The sequence below is a fragment of the Sceloporus undulatus genome, chromosome 2 (genome assembly GCF_019175285.1).
Source record: "Sceloporus undulatus isolate JIND9_A2432 ecotype Alabama chromosome 2, SceUnd_v1.1, whole genome shotgun sequence".
NCBI classification, from domain to species: Eukaryota; Metazoa; Chordata; class Lepidosauria; order Squamata; family Phrynosomatidae; genus Sceloporus; species Sceloporus undulatus.
Window position 1 is genome coordinate 54,262,667 of NC_056523.1, and position 19,110 is coordinate 54,281,776.

The 19,110-nt window shown below is 42.4% G+C and overlaps 1 protein-coding gene across 1 annotated transcript in view; it reads left to right on the forward strand.

Annotated features, from left to right (window-relative positions):
- The first annotated feature begins 795 nt into the window (after positions 1 to 795).
- Positions 796 to 19,110, forward strand: part of MCM2 (minichromosome maintenance complex component 2) — a 27,079-nt gene continuing 8,764 nt past the window's right edge. The window contains exons 1-14 of the mRNA XM_042455143.1: positions 796 to 868; positions 4,061 to 4,248; positions 5,978 to 6,153; positions 6,722 to 6,985; positions 8,134 to 8,353; positions 9,387 to 9,594; positions 10,528 to 10,662; positions 11,706 to 11,897; positions 12,963 to 13,056; positions 13,675 to 13,925; positions 15,252 to 15,378; positions 15,785 to 15,897; positions 16,247 to 16,489; positions 17,370 to 17,552. Of these exons, the coding sequence (XP_042311077.1) occupies positions 863 to 868; positions 4,061 to 4,248; positions 5,978 to 6,153; positions 6,722 to 6,985; positions 8,134 to 8,353; positions 9,387 to 9,594; positions 10,528 to 10,662; positions 11,706 to 11,897; positions 12,963 to 13,056; positions 13,675 to 13,925; positions 15,252 to 15,378; positions 15,785 to 15,897; positions 16,247 to 16,489; positions 17,370 to 17,552 (2,400 nt within the window). The 5' untranslated portion in view covers positions 796 to 862. The remainder of the gene's footprint in view (positions 869 to 4,060; positions 4,249 to 5,977; positions 6,154 to 6,721; positions 6,986 to 8,133; positions 8,354 to 9,386; positions 9,595 to 10,527; positions 10,663 to 11,705; positions 11,898 to 12,962; positions 13,057 to 13,674; positions 13,926 to 15,251; positions 15,379 to 15,784; positions 15,898 to 16,246; positions 16,490 to 17,369; positions 17,553 to 19,110) is intronic.

Sequence of the window (19,110 nt, forward strand, 5' to 3'; positions counted from 1 at the left end):
TAACCCCTTTTTCCGAGGAAGAACCCAGTGGAGCTTCCCAGGCTTGCGTGACACACTTGTGCATTTTTGGTTGCCCCGTAAAGCTATTGTTGTTTTGTGGTCTTGGATGTTTTTCTAAACGATGGCACAACCCTATTTGAAAGAGGAGTTCTTCTGGGGAAAATTTTGCTATCTTACCCTGTGCTCTTCAGAAACAGATGCTTGGTCCCCATTACGTATGGCGATTTAATACATCAGCAGCAGTTGGCCTTAGGCTGTCATAACATCGGAAAATTGGACTTGAAGGGCACACAACGAAAGTGTCACTGAGAACCCTTGTGACACAGGGGCCTGAGTGCTGGGCTACAGCTCTGGAGACCAGGAATGGAATCCCAGCATGGCCATGGAAACCCACTGGTGACCTTGGGCAAGTCACACTCTCTCAGCCTCAGGGGAAGGCAATGGCAAACCTCCTCTGAAGAAACCTGCATGGACTTGAAGGCACACAACAACAACAACAACAACAACAACAATGGGTTTTTCTTGGCAAGATTTGTCCAGAGGAGGTTTGGAAATTGCCTCCTTCCCCTGAAGGGGCTGAGAGAGTGTGACTTGATTAAAGTCACCCGGGGGGACTCGAACCCGGGTCCCCAGAGTCGCAGTGCAGTGCTCCAACCAGTTGCGCCACGCTTGGACACTCTTAATAGAGTTCTTTCTGATCCGCGTCCAGCAGGCGGCGCTCCAGGAGAAGAAAGGCTGCTATCTGCATATTTATCAGGGGCTCCTTCATTATTCATGAGCTTTCGCGGGCTTTTTGGGTCACGTGACCCCTTTCCCGCGGAATTCAGCCCTCTGAATCCCAAACAGAAGGAGGAGAAGCGAAATGGCGGTGAGTTGATTGGGGAGCCTTCCTGGAGCTGGGAGGGGAATTGCTCATCTTTTCCTGGCCTTCAGCCTTGCCTTGCCCATTGTGACCAGGCGTCCTCCTTTTTCCAGGACCTGTCCTCCATTTCAGCCTCCTGCATAGCAGGGATTCCCAAATGCCCTCCATTTTGAGCGTGGCTAAGCAGCATGGATCCACATTTCTTGGAAGTTGTTTTGAGCTTTTATTTGGTCATGTCCTCCATTCCCCCCAAAGGTCCTCTATTTCGGTTGTCCTCCTTTGTGGTTGTGACATCCCTGGACTCAGTGTGCCCTCCTTTTCCAGGACCTGTCCTCCATTTCAACCTCCTGAACAGGAGAGGTTCCCAAAATGTCCTCCATTTTGAGCGTGGCTAAGCAGCAAGCATGGACCCACCTCTCTTTGAAGTGTTTTATTTGGTCATGTCCTCCATTTCTCCCCCCCAAAGATTCTACATTTTGGCTGTCCTCCTTTGTGGTCCTGACATCTCTTTGCTCAGTGTGACTAGGGGTCCTCCTTTTCCCAGGACCTGTCCTCCATTTCCTGCCCAGGTCCTTGTGTGCCTTGAAGTTGTTTCTGACTTATGGTGACCCTAGCATGGGGCTATTTCCTTGGCAAGATTTGTTCAGAGTGCTGTTGTTGTTTTGTTGCCATGGCCATCCTCTGAGGCTGAGAGAGTGTGACTTGCCCAAGTGGGTCACCCATTGGGTTTCCATGGCTGAGCCAGGATTCGAACCCTGCTCTCCAGAGTCATGGGCCTGAGGCTGATTGGGATGGGATAGACAACCTTTGACCTGATCTGATCACCCTTCTTCCTAGAAGTAAATCTGCTCCAGGGATGCAACACAAGGCTGGAGTTTGAATAATAATACTCCATAGAGCAGTGGTTCCCAACCTTTTCTGTGCCTCACAGCCTTTAGGAAACAGTTGGTTGATATTCGCACCCCCTGCAAAACTATTAATCACATTTCAAGGTGAAGAAGTCGGATTTCTAATGTTTTGCGGGTGAACAAACAGAACTGGGGGGGAAATTAACTTATTTTAAAAGGCCAATCTAAACTGAGCAATTAGGAAAATAAAGGTAAACTATTATAAATGTAAAATGCTTTCCTTTTGATTAAATGAACAGTCAGGCTACTGTCTATGCGCAACACAGTCGAGGCACACTGGCAGCTGGCTGAGTGGTGACTTGTGATACTTCACTCAAGGGTCCGAAACACACTGCAGAAATAGTCCAGTTTGAGACCACTTTAACTGCCCTGGCTTAATGCTAGGCAATTCTGGGGCCTGTGGTTTTGTGAGACATTAGAGTTCTGGTGCCACAGTAAACTAGAAATCCCAGGATTCCTTAGCACTGAGCCAGGGCAGTTAAAGCAGTCTCAAACTGGATTATTTCTACAGTGTGTTTTGGACCTTTGTGGTACCCTCTGAAATTCCTTTTTTGTTCCCCAGATTGGGAACCCCTGCCATAGAAAAGAAGTATTTCCAAAATACAAGTGTGTAAGAATAATCCTTGGGAGAGGCAGGAAATATAAATAAACTTTATTGTTATTATTATTATTATTATTAAAGTTTATGGTTTTTAAGTGCTTTCATCTTTTTAAATTGTGTTTTATTTTTTTAACAAGTGATCAGTTTTAATATAATAGTTTAATTCTATTTTAATGGTCACTTGTGTATGTTTTTAATTGTACTGTGCTTTTGAATTATAAGCCATTTTGGAGATATAAATCAATGTTGTTATTGTTGTTGTTAATGTTTATTTATTTCATTGGAGACTAGGCCAGCAGTATTTTGCTTTGCCCTTTATTGACAGTACTGAGAAAGGCTAACTTTTGGGACTATAATTCCCAATAGCCACATTGGTTGGAGGATTCTGGGAGCTTGTAATTCAAAAGTAGCTTTTCCAATGTTGGAGTGAAGCCAATAGGACCTATGGCCATCCTGGGATAGTCCCCAAAAGTAACTTTCTGCAACTCTTAGAGGAAGGGTGCGTAGCACATTGACAAAGAGTCTACAGTTTCATTTTACTAGAACTTGTGTGTGGAAAATGAGTTTTGCCCAATGCACCTTTGGGCTGTTCTGTGCCTCTAAAATAGCATTTCTCCAACCTGTTTGCATTTGACACATATCAGCTGAAAAGGATGCATTAGCTCTTCTCGCAGAGTGTCATTCTTTCTCTATAGCACTTTGTCCATCTCTTTCAGCACTTCTTATCTAGCTTAGAAGGTTTGAAAATGGCTCTGCTTTCTCTCTTTGCACTCAGTGAGTTGTATATTAAAAATAGGTAAATGAGAAAAGTAAGTACAGGTTGAGTCTCCTTTATCTGAAATACTTGGAACCAGAAGTGTTTTGGATATTTATTTAGTTTTTTTATTTGCATTTTTCAATGTCTGTATTTGCATATACATACATAATGGAGTATCTTGGAGATGGGACCTGAGTCTAAATACAAAATTCATGTTGAGTCTCCCTTATCTGAAATGCAGTACTTGGAACTAGAAGTGTTTTGGATTTAGGATTTTTATTTTATTTGTTTATTTATTTGTATTTTTGAATGTCTGTATTTGCATATACATACATATCTTGGTAATTTTATGCATGATATGTTTTAATTAGTGCATGAGACAAAGTTAGTGTACACTGAATCATCAGAAAGCAAAAGTTTCAATATCTCAGTCACCCATGTAGACAAATTTGGATTTTGGTATATTTTGGTTTCTGGATAAGGGAGACTGAGGTTGTAAATGCAAATACAGTCGGCCCTCCACATTTGCAGATTTGATTTTGCGGATTTGATTAATATGTTCTCTCTGGGAATCTCTAGGTCCTCCAGTGTGACTCTATTGCCAGTTTCTGGCAAAAGTCATGCTGACAACCCTGAAGAGAAAACTTCTCCAGGCATTTGTAGGTCCTCCGGTGCAATTTTATGGTCAACGTCTGGCAGATCTTGACCATAGAATTGCCCTGGAGGACCTGGAGATTCCTAGAGAGGTGTTCTCTCCAGTGTAAAATAAAGTGTTTTTTTATTTGTATTTTTTTTCCACTTTCACGAGGGCCCTGTGCCCCTAACCCCAGCAAATGTGGAGGATCCACTGTAAAAGGAAAAGCTAGTAGGTAAAAGGTAAGAGATTCTCAACCCATGGTAACATTTAAAGTTGGCACTTTGTGTTTCTTTAGGAGTCCTCAGAGTCCAATGTGGCCACCAGCCCCCACCCCAGCTCTCGGCGAGGAGATGCCTTGACCTCCAGCCCTGGGAGAGATCTGCCCCCCTTTGAGGATGAATCTGAAGGACTCTTGGGGACCGAGGGGCTCCCTGATGAAGAGGAGGAAGATGGAGAGGAGCTGATTGGAGAAGGGATGGAAAGGTGGGAGGCTTACACTGCTTGTAATATCTGGACCCTTATTGGGGTCTCTTTTTCAGGGCAGGAGGGAAAATGTGGGTGATGCTTTAGTACTTCAACATGGCTGAAAATAGGACATCTATAAAACCATGCACTCGTAAGATACAAATATTCTGTATCTGGTTTTGTTCTTTTGCCTACAATTAAATAAGGTGTTTTTTTTTAAAGGTCAGATGTTATGGAGGCTGCATCTTACTTCATCAGGATGTATTGCTGGGAATAAATTTAAGAATTGGCATTCCCATTCTAATATTATTTCCTCGTAAAGTTATCAGTAGCTACAAATGTCTTGGTCATGATGGTTATGTATGTTAATTCTTGTGTCAAAGGCAATATACCTCTGAATGCCTGTTGCTGAAGTATGTGATTGGGAGCTTGCTGTAACTTTTGAATCCTGTTTAAAGGCTTCTCATAGCTATCTGATTGGATTCTGTGAAAGATGGTTTGGTAGACTTAATGAACATTTGTTCTGTTTATTATGGCTCTTATGTTTCTGCTGTTGCCTCCACTCACTCTTTCAGCTACAGTTATGGGTAGCTAGTCACACACAATACCCAACAGCCCTGAATGCAGATGTACATCTCCATGTGCATCAAAATATGCTTCCATCCAGCTTTGACAGATGGAACATCATGATACTGATGTGTCCAGATGTGCATCCCTCAGTGGCAGCCTATATGTAAAAATTGGATTTCTCTTCTTGGGTGACTTTCTTGAGCTGTTGTCTGTCAGCATATCTATCCAGTTTATGCATCTTTTTTCTCCTTACTTGTGAAATTACCTTTTGAGAATATCATAAACTCAGAATCTGTGTTCTGTTTTAATTATTTTGATTGCTTAGATGCTTTGCTCACTCCACTATCTGTTTATTCTAAAGTAAGGTTTTTATTAGGACTGGGTTATGTATGTTTTTTAATACTGTAGTGCACCACATATGCTGAGGCTGTTACATTAAAGAAATGTCAGCATTACATGCAGGAGGCTTCACTTACAATATTCTACACACTTATCCAAGGATCAGACATATGCTGGTATTCTTAGAGCCAGTTCCAACACAGTGATCAGTTAGATGTGGTGCGGGAGCAAGATTGCTTACATTCTACTCCTTCCATCACAACATTTATCTTGGTGAGTTTCATTTTTCTCTGTCTTACATTATTACTTCTAAACACTTTACTGACATGAGGCAAAGGTACAGAAAACATATGGTGGGCATGTTGTGTAGGAACAAACTGCACACTTGTATCAACTGTCTGTATGTACACTGGCGTTTGTGTGCAAGGGAAGTTCCCACATATCACACTACACTGTTATAGTGCTTTTATTTCATTTTAGCTGCTATGGCTGCCTCCTGTGAAATTCTGGAAATTTGTACAGTAGTTTAGTTAGGCTTAAAAGCTCTCCAGCTGAGAATTCTAAATGCCCCACTCTAAACTACAAATCCCGGAGGCAGCCATAGCAAATAAAAGTGGAATAATAGCACTATAACAGTGTATTGTGATATTGTCCTACATCTGGTGGGTCTAGAGTAGGATGACTGCAAAGTTTCAGCCCTGCAAAATAAGTGGTGTGTTCAGATTTATTCACACTCTGCAGTGAATTACATATGGTCAGAGCTTCAAAGCAAATGTAACATCACTAAAGAGTAACATGTTTAAAAGTAACTATTCTAAGCTCTCTGTGTGGTGTATAGGGACTACCGCCCTATTCCAGAGCTGGATGTCTATGAACCTGAAGGTCTGGCCATGGAGGATGAAGACCTGGAGGAGCTAACAGCTAGCCAAAGGGAGGCAGCAGAGAGGGCAATGAGGCAGAGGGACCGTGAGCTGGGGCGTGGCCTGGACCGGATGAGGAGTGGTCTGCTCTATGGTATGTTTTTGAAACAGACTTCTTTTGGATGGATAGCTATATATCACACATGGATAAATACATATTTTTTAATGATATTTATAGCCTGTTGGTCAGCAGCACTCTCTGTGAATAATAAAATGACAATTAAAATAACCACTAGTTGTAAGCCATATTGTGGGATGTCCAGGTAAATTATATAGAAGTTAGCATAGAATCATAGAGCTGGAAGAGACCGGAAGGGCCATCCAGTCCAGCCCCCTGCCAGGCAGGAAATCCAGATCAAAGCATCCCCGACAGATGGCCATCCAGCACTTTTTGTATGTCCCATTTTATAGTTAAGTAATGAAATTTAAGCCCATGAATATTTTGAACTAGAAGTTGCAACACAGTTGGTTACTGCATTGCTTCACTTAATGATATAAGAAATGCAGTAGTCAATGAAAAGCATGAGTTGGTGATCTGCTTGAAACAATGTATCTAATACGCCTTATGAAGGCAACATTAGTTTGGTATTGTCAACAGCTCCATTGATTATGCTGTCTTATCTGTCTCTTTTGAACATCCCCTCTTCTTCATCGACAACTAGAGAGTGATGATGAAGATGAGGATCGTCCCTTGCGGAAGAGGCGCCTGGCTGAACGTGCTGCAGATGGCATGGAGGATGAGGATGAAGACATGATTGAGAGCATTGAGAATCTGGAAGATATGAAGGGACACTCAGTGAGGGAGTGGGTGTCTATGGCAGCTCCTCGGCTTGAGATCTACCACCGCTTCAAGAATTTCCTGAAGACTCATGTGGATGAGCATGGTCACAATGTCTTCAAAGAGAGGATCAGTGACATGTGCAAAGGTACAACTCTGAGAGAATGTGGGGAAAGTATGTTAGAAAGGAACACACTTCTCTGGCCGATCGCTGTTTTAGCAGAGCACTAGTTTTGCAATGTTTTTATGTGAACAGGCACATCTCTTTCAAGCCCAGGACATCCTGACAGACCAGGGATGTGCGTCTATGTGCTTTTTTAAACACCACCAATTTGCTTTCTATGCAACTTTTCCCCTCAGAACATGATTTTTGTTTGGGGCTCAGACCCAATCTCTGCATTATAGTAAGTTCCTCAGTCAAGTTACTTGTCACTGAATTTCATCAATTTGCCTTTTGTGAATCAATCTGATAGATAAAAACATACTGTTTAACTGTGCCTTTGTATCTTGGCACGTATTCAGATTCTTAATGTCAGTAACTTTTCTTTCAGCTTCATCTATTTGCCTTCTGGGAATTGAATGCTAACCATATGACTATGCCCTCCATGACAGCCATTTTGTGAGAGCTCTTATGAAACTCTTTAAAATTCCAAATGATCCTACCAGCCTAGAAACATTGGAGATTCCTTCCCTGGTATATGAATTTAGTGGAGGATTACTGTTTCAGAAAAAAAGGCTTAGAATTGTATGTGCTAGCTATAGAGTAGGGCTTGTGCTGATGTTTTTTAAGGCAGTATAATTTATTTTATGATAAGCATCTGTGTTTCATATCATCTAAATGCTTACACTGGACTTTTAAAATTTAGTTGTGTAACAAAATACAGTTTGACACACCATGTAAGAAAAATGGAAAATATAGACTAGTTTTTGGTTCAAAATGTGCTCTTATATGTTATTTTTTTTTTATTAAAGACTACATTGTGTTTTAAATAACCAACTGTGATAGATTTAAATTTCAGCATTGTCAGTCAGCAATGGAAAATGTTATACCTGATATTCAGAATAGATTATATACCTAATGTTGCTGTCAAGTGATATGCTACACATTAACTCAGTAATAAGCAGATAAACATTGTTGTTTAATATGTAGCAGATTTACAGTGCATTCCTTCATATGTTTATGCAGAATTCATTTCAGTTCATTGAGATGTGTTTCCAGTTAAAACTATATAGGTTTGCAGTTTTGTTCTTTACCAGTGGGTTGGAAGAACTTAAGTACTTATTTTGTTTTGGCAGAAAACAGAGAGAGCCTGGTGGTGAATTATGAAGACCTGGCTGCACGGGAACATGTCCTTGCCTATTTCCTTCCAGAAGCCCCAGCTGAAATGTTGAAAATCTTTGATGAAGCAGCCAAGGAAGTGGTGCTGGCTATGTACCCCAAATATGACCGGATTGCTCAAGAAATCCATGTACGCATCTCACATCTGCCTCTGGTGGAGGAATTACGATCCCTCAGGTGAGGAGACAGTTTGGTTTTGGTAACAGACAGCAGTCTTTAGTGCATGCACTCTTGAATGAACTGTAGTTGGCTAGTATGTATATGACCAGACTTGGAAATAGGTGCTTGTCATGGTCTGTGAAATTAGTATACATTCAGTAATGAGAGAAAAACTGAGGAGCCAAACTGAGTGCACAGCCTTTCCCAACAAAATCTTTTCTCTGTAGCACCCAAATTAACACTCCATTTGTAACATAGTTATTAAGTTTTAACATAGTTATTAAGTTATTAAGAAAACATAGTGATTTCAAGATTTACAATGAAAGAAGGATGTTTTGGATTTCTGCTTCCAAAAAATTACAATTCATTTGTTGTTGTTTTCCCAAAATGTAATTGTAATTGCTGTGCTGCTAAATAGCAATCCATCCCCCCCCAGTAGAGGGAAGACTTGAAGAGAGCTTTCATGTGAACCTACCATGCATTGTTGAGCCAGATCTTCTAGTGCAGGAGTGGAATCATTTGGTCCACATGCAGTCCTCAAGGTCACTTTTGGGGTCGCAGAGCCCCCCATTGGCTTCTTTTTCCAAAAGGCTCTAGACTAGAGAAATGATGTCCAAACTCTGGCCCTCCAGCTATTTTGAATTTCAGCTCACAGAATCCCACACTATTGGCCAAAGTGGCTGGGGCTTCTGGGAGATAAAGTCTAAAACACCTGGAGGGCCAGAGTTTGGACATCACTGCTCTAGAGGATGTGTGATTTGCCCCCTGTTTTGGGGGGAGGGATACACAGGGGTTGAAGTATTGCCCTTCTCCATCTTGGATAGCAGGATGCTGATGGCTTCATCTTGATCCATTAGGAGCTGTTATGAAAAACAAAAGTACTGTATTTTCTCAAAACAGTAATTTCTCAGGCCTTGCGCCTTTCTGAATGCACATTCTTGCAGTCCCCATACAACATCCTTGGATGCTGTGACCACCCACAGGAGATGGTATTGGTTAGGTTTCCATCTCAGAAACACATTTTATCCTTCTTCTCTTCCTTTTCTCCTAGGCAGCTTCATTTGAACCAGCTGATCCGGACAAGTGGGGTTGTCACAAGCTGCACAGGGGTCCTTCCACAACTCAGCATGGTCAAATACAATTGTACCAAGTGTAGTTTCATCTTGGGGCCTTTTGCACAATCCCAAAATCAGGAAGTAAAGCCAGGATCCTGCCCTGAGTGTCAGTCTGCTGGCCCCTTTGAAATCAACATGGAAGAGGTAAGTGCCCCAAAATCTGCTTCCTGTTCTAATGTTTTTGCACATTAGGTTGCACTGCACTTTTCTGCTGAGGATTTCCATGGACTTGCAGCATATATCTCTATTCCTTGGAGGCTGGCATTCTTATCATTAAAAGTTAAAAAAAGTGCTTGTGGCCCTTACAGTGGTGCTGGTGGTTTGGGGGTGTGGTTGTTTGCTATGCATAGACATTTCACAGAGATGTCGGTTCTTACCTATGAAGATGCATATGATATGTTTCCTAGATTCCAGGCTGCCCTGCTATTGTTAGTTTGCAGCCATATACTAGTCTTCTAAAAGTTCATTATGTGAATACAAGAACAAGTAGCCTGTTCTTGATTGAAGTCATAAGATGGCATGATGTTACATAATTAGACACTTTTAAATAACTTTCAGAGCCAAGGTTCAAAATGGAAAATCTTTGTACCATTTGAAGATGCCAGCCACAGATGCTGGCAAAACGTCAGGAATAAACTCTTCTAGAACATGGCTACATAGCCCCAAAAACCCACAAAAAACTTTGTACCATTTGTTTCCTTTACAAGCAGGGATAGGAAAGGTATGGTATTCCTGATGTTGTTGGACCCAAACATCAGCCCTAACCAGTAGTGAATAACAATGGAAGTTATGGTTCAATAACATCTGGTGAGGATTACAAGTTTCCTGCCCCGTTCATAAACCTCTTCCACAGTAGAGATGCTTACTGGCAAAGCCTTCTTTCATTTGGTAGCATCCTTTAATGTCAGCTGTGAATATTGTGGAATTTGGTGTCAAGGCTTGAAGTTATTTTGGGTTTGTTTTTTTGTGGTTTTTTTTTTCTTTTGCAAAGCCAGAGGCTAATTCTGTGCAAATCCAAGCCACTTGGTTCTGCTGTTGTTTTTAACCTTTCAGTAATGCAAATTGATTTTCCCACAGACAGTGTACCAGAATTACCAGCGTATCAAAATCCAAGAAAGCCCTGGGAAGGTGGCAGCTGGACGGCTCCCTCGCTCAAAAGATGCCATTTTACTTGCTGACCTGGTTGACAGCTGCAAGCCAGGGGATGAGATTGTAAGTCCCATGTCAGAAAGAGAGGTCCAGAGAGATGATGGCATTCATAGCATCTTACAAATGTAGTCCTGTCATTAGAAACTGAGAAGAAAGTTCTTATCTTGAGAAGAACAGTACTGGCTGTGAAAGAAGAATACACCAGACAGTTTTTGGAAATCTGTCCCAATGGCGTCACAGGGCAGCATTGCGCACTTGCAGAATGTGCACAAAATTAAAACTACCTTTTTTTTTGTATCAATTTTTTTTCCTGCCTAGCTCCCCAACTTCACAATTTTGGCAGATGTCAGCTGTTAACTCTGTTCATTAATGCTGTTAGTAGAACGGTTTCAGCTGTACTATTTATAAGGATTTTTTATCACTAGAAACAGTAGAGTTTATGAAAGTGTCCTGAATGCCACATTGGTGGGATATAGACCGCCATATAGTATGTATTCTATACGTACTAGGGTTAGGAAGGGGCGGTGCTTCCGCACCCCCTAACCCTAGTACGTATAGAATACGTACAACATGGCGGCGCCCCTTCCACATGGGGGCCGCCATGTTTACGTACTGGACACATAGCGTCCAGACATGTTGCGACGCCTATGACGTCGCGAATGCGCCAGCGGCACCTCGCGATGTCATAAAGGCGCCGCAAAAAGAAGCTCCAAAATGGAGCTTCTTTTTGCTCCGCGCGGTTTGGCTGCTGCGGCTCCCTCGCAGAGCAAATGGCACCGGTGAGAGACCGCCGCAAAGCGGCAGTCTATATCCCGCCATAGATTTGATTTTATTCTTTCTATCCTCATTATCCTAAAATGATTTTTTTCACCAAACAGTGATGCTCACACAACTCAAAGAAAGTTGCTGCAGATTCTTAACTACCATTATAGAGAGTGTTGAATACAGTACACAGCTTTGTTCCAGAAGTAATGTGCATGCCACAACAGAGTCAATTCAAATTCATGCATCTACAAAAACTGACTGATTATCCTGTCTTCCTCTCTGAATTACACAGAATTGTTCTGATGACTGAATAAATAATATTCCTTTTTTGTGCCTTTCAGGAGCTAACTGGGATATACCATAATAATTATGATGGTTCTTTAAACACAGCCAATGGTTTTCCAGTGTTTGCTACAGTAATCCTGGCCAACCACATTGCCAAAAAAGATAACAAGGTTGCTGTTGGGGAACTCACAGATGAAGACATGAAGGTGATTGTAGGCCTATCCAAGGATGAGCAGATTGGAGAGAAAGTGAGTTGAGAATCTAAGAGGGAAAGAAGATATGGCATGCATTAAACAGTGCAAGATTACAGTGGTACCCCGGGATACGAATGCGCCGCGTTACGAAATTTCCGGGATACGAAAAAGCTCCATTGAAAAAAACTGTTCCGGGATACGAAGGTTTTTTCGGGTTACGAAATTTTTTTCGGCGCGAAATTCAAACGCGACCGCTAGCCGCGCTTTGGAAAAGCCTTTTTCGGCTTGCAAAATGCATCGGGTTACGAACGCCGCGGCGGAACGAATTAATTTCGTAACCCAAGGCACCACTGTACTAGACAGAATTTTCCATGTGATCAATATCTTGCTTCTGAATAGGAATGGTTTCTAAAGCAGAGGTGGGGAACATGTGGCCCTCCAGTTGTTGGGTTGCAGCTTCCAGCCAGCATAAGCAATAAGGGAGGGATAATCGGAGTTACAGTGCAACAGCATCTGGAAAGTTGCATGATTCCTACCCTGTTCTAGAGGATAACATGTTCTTTGGGGATATTTCTTGTCACTCCCTTTCTTCCACCAGCATTTATTCATGGAATATGTGGATTCTCTGGTTCAGGCATCCAGCCTGCAAGCCTCTTATGTTGGTTACATTGTGTACTGTATTTAAAACTTAAATGACCTGCATAGAACTGAGCTGTGATTCAAATAGGCATAGGCTACCAGAGGGGGGTATATTCCGAATGGTGACCACTTAGTTATAGAATAGACTTGTTAGACCGATTTGCATGCAATGTACTTCATTGTTCTTTTAATGTGAGACATAGCCATCTATTTTATTTTCTTTAGCATTTTAAATGCAATTTAATATCTGGTGATATCTCTTGTACACATTGGAGTTAACACACATGCTGTTTACCCTTCCCATGCATAGGACTAATATTGCTTGGCAGGTGAAACAGGGACTGATCTTTAGAGGCTTCTGAGCAACTATCCATTATTGTTTCTCAGTGCTGTTTCTCTCATCCACACATACACATTCATTCACACACATACTGTTTGGTACCAATAATTAGCTTCTGAGAACTCTGCTTTTGCTTTCAGATCTTTGCCAGCATTGCTCCATCAATCTACGGACATGAAGACATCAAACGAGGCTTGGCCCTAGCCTTGTTTGGGGGAGAACCCAAAAATCCAGGTAGATTGTAGTGCTAAATTCAAGAGGAGTATCATCTATATTACTTTTACATGAATTCTCTTAGCTGCTGTAGAGAGGAAATCTCTAGATCTCAAGAGTACATTATACTGAAGAAGTGTAGTTTTGAAGAAATGAAAGACCATACTCTGCATTTTCATACATTTGGTATACCATAATGAGGAGAAATGTGTTATTTACCATTTTGAATTGGGTTTAACTAGAATTCAGCCAGCTTCTGCCACTTCCCATGTCTTGCAAAATATGAGTCTGTTCTGAAATTTATAGAGTTTTGTTGCAAATTCTGTCTATGTGAATGAGCAAGCCAACTGATTAGTTGCTGGTTCTTTTTCCCACATGGAATCTGTTGAACTAATTGCTCAGTGTTAGCACACCCAGAGAGAAGATTCTTTGGCTCTTAAGTGGGATGGGGCGACAGCAACTCAGTATGTCGGCAATTCTTTTTTTACTGTTAACATCTCACTTTCAGAAAATTATTGTTCCTTTCGCAAGAGGATTAGTGAAGTTGCAGTTGAGAGGACTTTACCAAGTTCTGCTCCAAATAGTTCACTACACTGGGTATAGTTTCATTCACTTAAGAAAATTATTGAAATGTCCTAGGAGGAAAACACAAGGTCCGTGGTGACATCAACGTCTTGCTTTGTGGAGATCCTGGAACAGCCAAGTCTCAGTTCCTCAAGTATGTGGAGAAAGTATCCAGCAGAGCCATCTTCACCACTGGTCAGGGGGCTTCTGCTGTTGGCCTGACTGCCTATGTGCAGAGGCATCCCGTCAGCAAGGAATGGACCCTAGAGGCAGGAGCCCTGGTGCTGGCAGACAGGGGAGTCTGCTTGATAGATGAATTTGACAAGGTGAGCATCCTTCTGAGCAAATGCCAGGGTTTGATCTAAGGACCAAAGCATATGTCAGCTGTGGACTGTTCAAGGCAGGGCCTATGAAACTGGCAGTTGGGAAGGCAAAGTGAAGGAATGGTTGGACTTGAGGCCATCTCCTCGTGCTAATACACGTTGAATCTCCCTTATCCATAATGATTGGGACTAGGGAGTTGAGCACACAGCTAAAAAAAGAAACTTACCACTGCCAAAATCAATTCTAATTCAAGATACATCCTGATATTATCACACACTTTTTACCACTGATACCACCAGACAGGTGAATCCCAGGTAACTTCTGGCTAGAATCTTAACTCAGTCGACTGATTTGCAAAGCCGGGACCCAGGATTCACTTAGTCAACAGCAAAATGTGTGTGATAATATCAGGATACATCCCGAATTAGAATTGAATTCAGTAGTGGTAAGTTGCTTTTTTTAGCTGTGTGCTAAACTCCTAGAAGTGTTTTGGATTTCAGATTTTTTTACATTTTGGAATACTTATATTTGCGTATACATACATAATAATGTTATATCTTGGAAATGAGACCCAAATTCATGTATATTTCATATACACCTTATACACATAGTCTGAAGGTAATTTTATACAATAATTTTAAATAATTTTGTGCATGAAGCCTTTGGAAACTGTTCGGAAACTTCAGCAAGTCTAAAATGCCGCAGCTAGAATGCTGACCAGAGCTAGTTACAGGGAATGTATAACACCTGTATTGAAACAGCTTCACTGGCTACCAGTTCATTTCTGAACACAATTCAAAGTGCTAGTCATGACCTATAAAGCCTTACACAGCCTAGGTCCAGACTTCACCACAGTGGTAGAAATATCACAATTTGTGGATCAGAGGTGTTGGATAACATAATTCATTAACATTCTGGGGCAGGAATTTTCTTGGGCAGCATAGCTGGTTTGGAACAGATCTTCCCCCTGCCAGCCATTCCTCCTTGCTGGTTTAGGTAACATCCTTGGGTAGCCATGACTCCTGCCTGGACATCACTGGCTTGCTTGCTAAAAAGCCAGATAAAATTTCCCAGCAGGTGCTTCAGCCAGGAAGCTGATTTGTGCATGGTAGGACTGAATGAAAACCTTCCCCTGTGGATCTCAGAACTGGGGCAGACTTCTGTTGGGCACTACAGTCTTTGTGATTGGACTCAGACTGTAAAAGGTTCCTCCCTTGTAGAGAGGTGCTAAGGTTCTGAGTTGCCTTGAAATCTGTGTCTCTCAGACCCTGTCTTATCAGTTGCATACATCAGCCAGCCAGAGTTTGAATATCTTATTGATTCCTCAGATGACCGATCAGGACAGGACCAGCATCCATGAAGCTATGGAGCAGCAGAGCATCTCCATCTCAAAGGCCGGCATTGTCACATCTCTGCAAGCTCGCTGCACTGTTATTGCTGCTGCCAACCCCATAGGTATGGCACTGAGGGGCTGTGGGAGTGAGAAGCTCCTCCTGTTTGGTAGTGAGTGAAACTGCCTCACATGGATTATTTTATATGGGTGGGGAACCTGTGGCTCTTCAAATGTTTTGCACACCCATTTCCCAAAATCCCTTCCTGTTAATTATCCTGGGAGAGGCTCCTGGAACCTGAAGTCCACAACATCGAGAGAGCCAGAGATTCCTCCTTCCTGTTTGGCAACATCTTGTATTCTCTGTGTTGTTAGCACATCTCTGAAAACAATGGGAGAACAAAAATCTGTGCTGTAAGCAATGAAACAAAAGATTAGAACAGGGCCAGAGGAGAAAGAGGAGAGTGCTGTCTGTTTCCCAAAGCTTACATTGAGCTTCTGTGTCTGAACTGGTTTCTTTACTTGTCCTAGGTGGCCGCTATGACCCATCTTTGACTTTCTCAGAAAATGTTGATCTCACTGAGCCCATCATATCTCGATTCGATATCCTCTGTGTGGTCAGGGACACTGTGGATCCTGTTCAGGTATGAACTTTACACATCTGCCTTTCAGGAGAATAAAGAGTGAAGACATAGGGACCTACCTCCTTGCAGTGTTAGTGTAGCAAGAAGATGGATGAGAGAAGCTGAATCTTGACATGCACATTCTTAGCTTCTGGGATCTGTCCAGTGCCCCACAGATAAATGTGGCTACTTAGAAGACAGCCCAGCCTGGCAAAGTCTTTGTATATTTTCAGACTGGGGCTGTGTTGCTCACTTTCCTTCTGCCTTATGAGTTGCCTGGTTTGGTTCAGTTATGAATTTATCTCTGAGATTACTACTTGGTAAATGCCATGATCTGAACACGCATTCCCTCTCCAATACTATTTTGCAGGATGAGATGCTGGCTCGGTTTGTGGTTAGCAGCCACATCAAGCATCATCCCAACAACAAGGATGTTGTGAATGGGGACTCTCAAGAGATTATTCTCCCAAATACCTATGGTGTAGAACCCATTCCACAGGAGATCCTGAAGAAGTACATTATCTATGCAAAGGAAAAAGTCCACCCCAAACTCAACCAGATGGATCAGGACAAAGTGGCCAGAATGTATAGTGAACTAAGGAAAGAATCCATGGTAAGCATTCAACAATAGGAAGTACTGTATATATTCATGTATAAGTCTAGAAATTTTAGTCAGAACTTTGACCAAAAAAACCTGAGTAAGCTTATCCATGGGTCAGTGTTAAGTACAGTCACCTCTCCTTTTTATATCAATTTATTCATGAAGTCAACGTGGAGTTGAGTATATACAGTAAGACATAGACAAGTAGGGGTGCTTTGATGCTGTCTTACCTGATAATACTGGGAGCTGAATCTTAGAACTGTATGCGTGCCAGAAGCTGAACTGCTGCCCCTATCAGTGAACCAGTAGGACGTTGAAGGTTTCAGTTTGGATCTTGTGTGTGTCCATGTGTGCATGCACATGCCTGTGCCTTTAAGTTGCCTGTTGACTTGGTGACCCCATGAATTTAATAGGGCTTTTTTAGGGAAGAAGGTGCTGTTTAAGAACTCAGTTCAGTAAACTGATAGTAGAGTTCTGCTTGCTTTCTTCTTGCCAGCAGGTGGCACAATATCACTTCATTAACCCATTTTGAATACTTCATCCGCTTTATTAGCTGTCTTCCTGTTTTCCACTGCCTGTGGGTTTAAAGTGCTTTGCTTTGGTTTTGCCAAGTTTTTACAGTTCATAGAATTGAAAAGTGCCCATAATATAGGAGGCAAATAGAAAAGAGAATAAGAGCCAGCATGGTGTAGTGGTTTAAGTGTTGGACGACAACTCTGGAGACCAGAGTTTGATTCCCAGCTCAGCCATGAAACCTACTGGGCAAGTCACACTCTCTCAGCCTCAGGGGAAGGGAATGGCAAACCTCTGCTGAACAAATCTTGTCAAGAAAACAACCAACAAAGAAAGGAAAGTATCTTGCAATTGGGCTATTCCTTTTCTCTTTCTGCAGGCAACTGGAAGTATCCCCATCACAGTGCGTCACATTGAGTCCATGATCCGAATGGCTGAGGCCCATGCACGCATTCACCTGCGGGATTATGTGGTGGAAGATGACGTCAACATGGCCATCAGGGTTATGCTTGAGAGTTTCATTGACACACAGAAATTTAGTGTCATGAGGAGCATGCGGAAGGTATGTGGGAATGCAGTTGTGTGGCCAGGATAGATTGGGTCCTTTTGTTAAATGCCTCAGTGGGATCAGTGAGGAGTACCACCAGAACCCTATGCCTGGTTGACCTCTGAAGGGGATGCACAGTTTGGCCCTAAACCAGGGCTGAGGAAATGTCTGCTCCATCCCTGCCTGAACTAGGGATGGGGAAATGTCTGAACTGCAACTTGCATCATTTCTAATGTGAAGTCGAAGGCTTTCATGGCCGGCATCCATAGTGTTTTGTGGGTTTTTCGGGCTATGTGGCCATGTTCTAGAAGATTTTCTTGTTGACGTTTCGCCAGCATCTGTGGCTGGCATCTTCAGAGAATGCTTGCCTGGAAAAAAAGTGGATACACACGCACGCACACACACACACTGTGTGAGCCTGGGAATGCAGGAGTGATTTGCATGTGTATTGTTCTGTGCTGATGGTAGGCCTCAGGCTGGGAGGCTAATGCAAAAGAGGATTAATGTCTGCTAATTGGTGATCACTATCTGTTAGGAAAGCCCCTGACTCTGAGTGGTTTCCCATTTACATTTGCTGAGTCCTTACCACATACCATGCAGCTGCGGACAGGTCTACATAGGGACCACCAAATGCAGTGTGCAAACAAGAATCAAGGAACATGAGAGACACTGCAGACTGGGCCAGCCAGAAAAATCAGCAGTAGCAGAACATGCCACAAACCATTCTGAGCATAAAATACTGTTTGAAAACACTGAAATCCTGGACCATGCCAACCACTACCATGTCAGGATGCACAGGGAAGCCATTGAAATCCACAAACACCTGGATAATTTCAACCGGAAAGAAGAAACCCTTAAAGTGAACAAAATTTGGTTACCAGTCCTGAGGAATAGCAAAATAAGGACTCAGCAAATGCAAATGGGAAACCACTCAGAGTAGTCAGGGGCTTTCTCAGCAGATAATGATCACAATAGCAGACATTAATCCTCTTTTGCATTAGCCTCCCAGACTGAGGCCTGCCATCAGCACAGAACATAACATGCAAATCACTCCTGCATTCCCAAGCTCACACAGCATATATATATACCCACTCTTTTCCAGGCAAGCATTTCTGAAGATGCCACCACAGATGCTGGGTGAAACGTCAGGAAGAAAATCTTCTAGAACATGGCCAATAGCCTGAAAAACCCACAGAAAACTTTGCGTCATTTCTGTCATTAACTATTCAGGACATGGATGTGGGAGTTACTGTCTAACAATGTTTGGAGGGTCACATAGTGCACACTTCACACTAACAGTGCTTAGTTCTTCGTTGAGCCCTCAGTGCAAGGAGATGTGTTGAAACTGCAAAGCAATCTGATAGACTAGAAATAGCTGTAGTGGGTAGATCAGGGTTAGGCAACTGTCAAAGTTGGATGAGCAGCATTCTCCTCCAAGAGCTTGAAGGGCTACGTCATACAACAATTTAATAATTGCCCAGAATTCCCCCAGATAGCCTTCGGGGATATGAGGGGCATTTGGGGCACTGTACTGACTGAGCCACCAGTCATTTGGAGGAATTCGCCGAAGGAA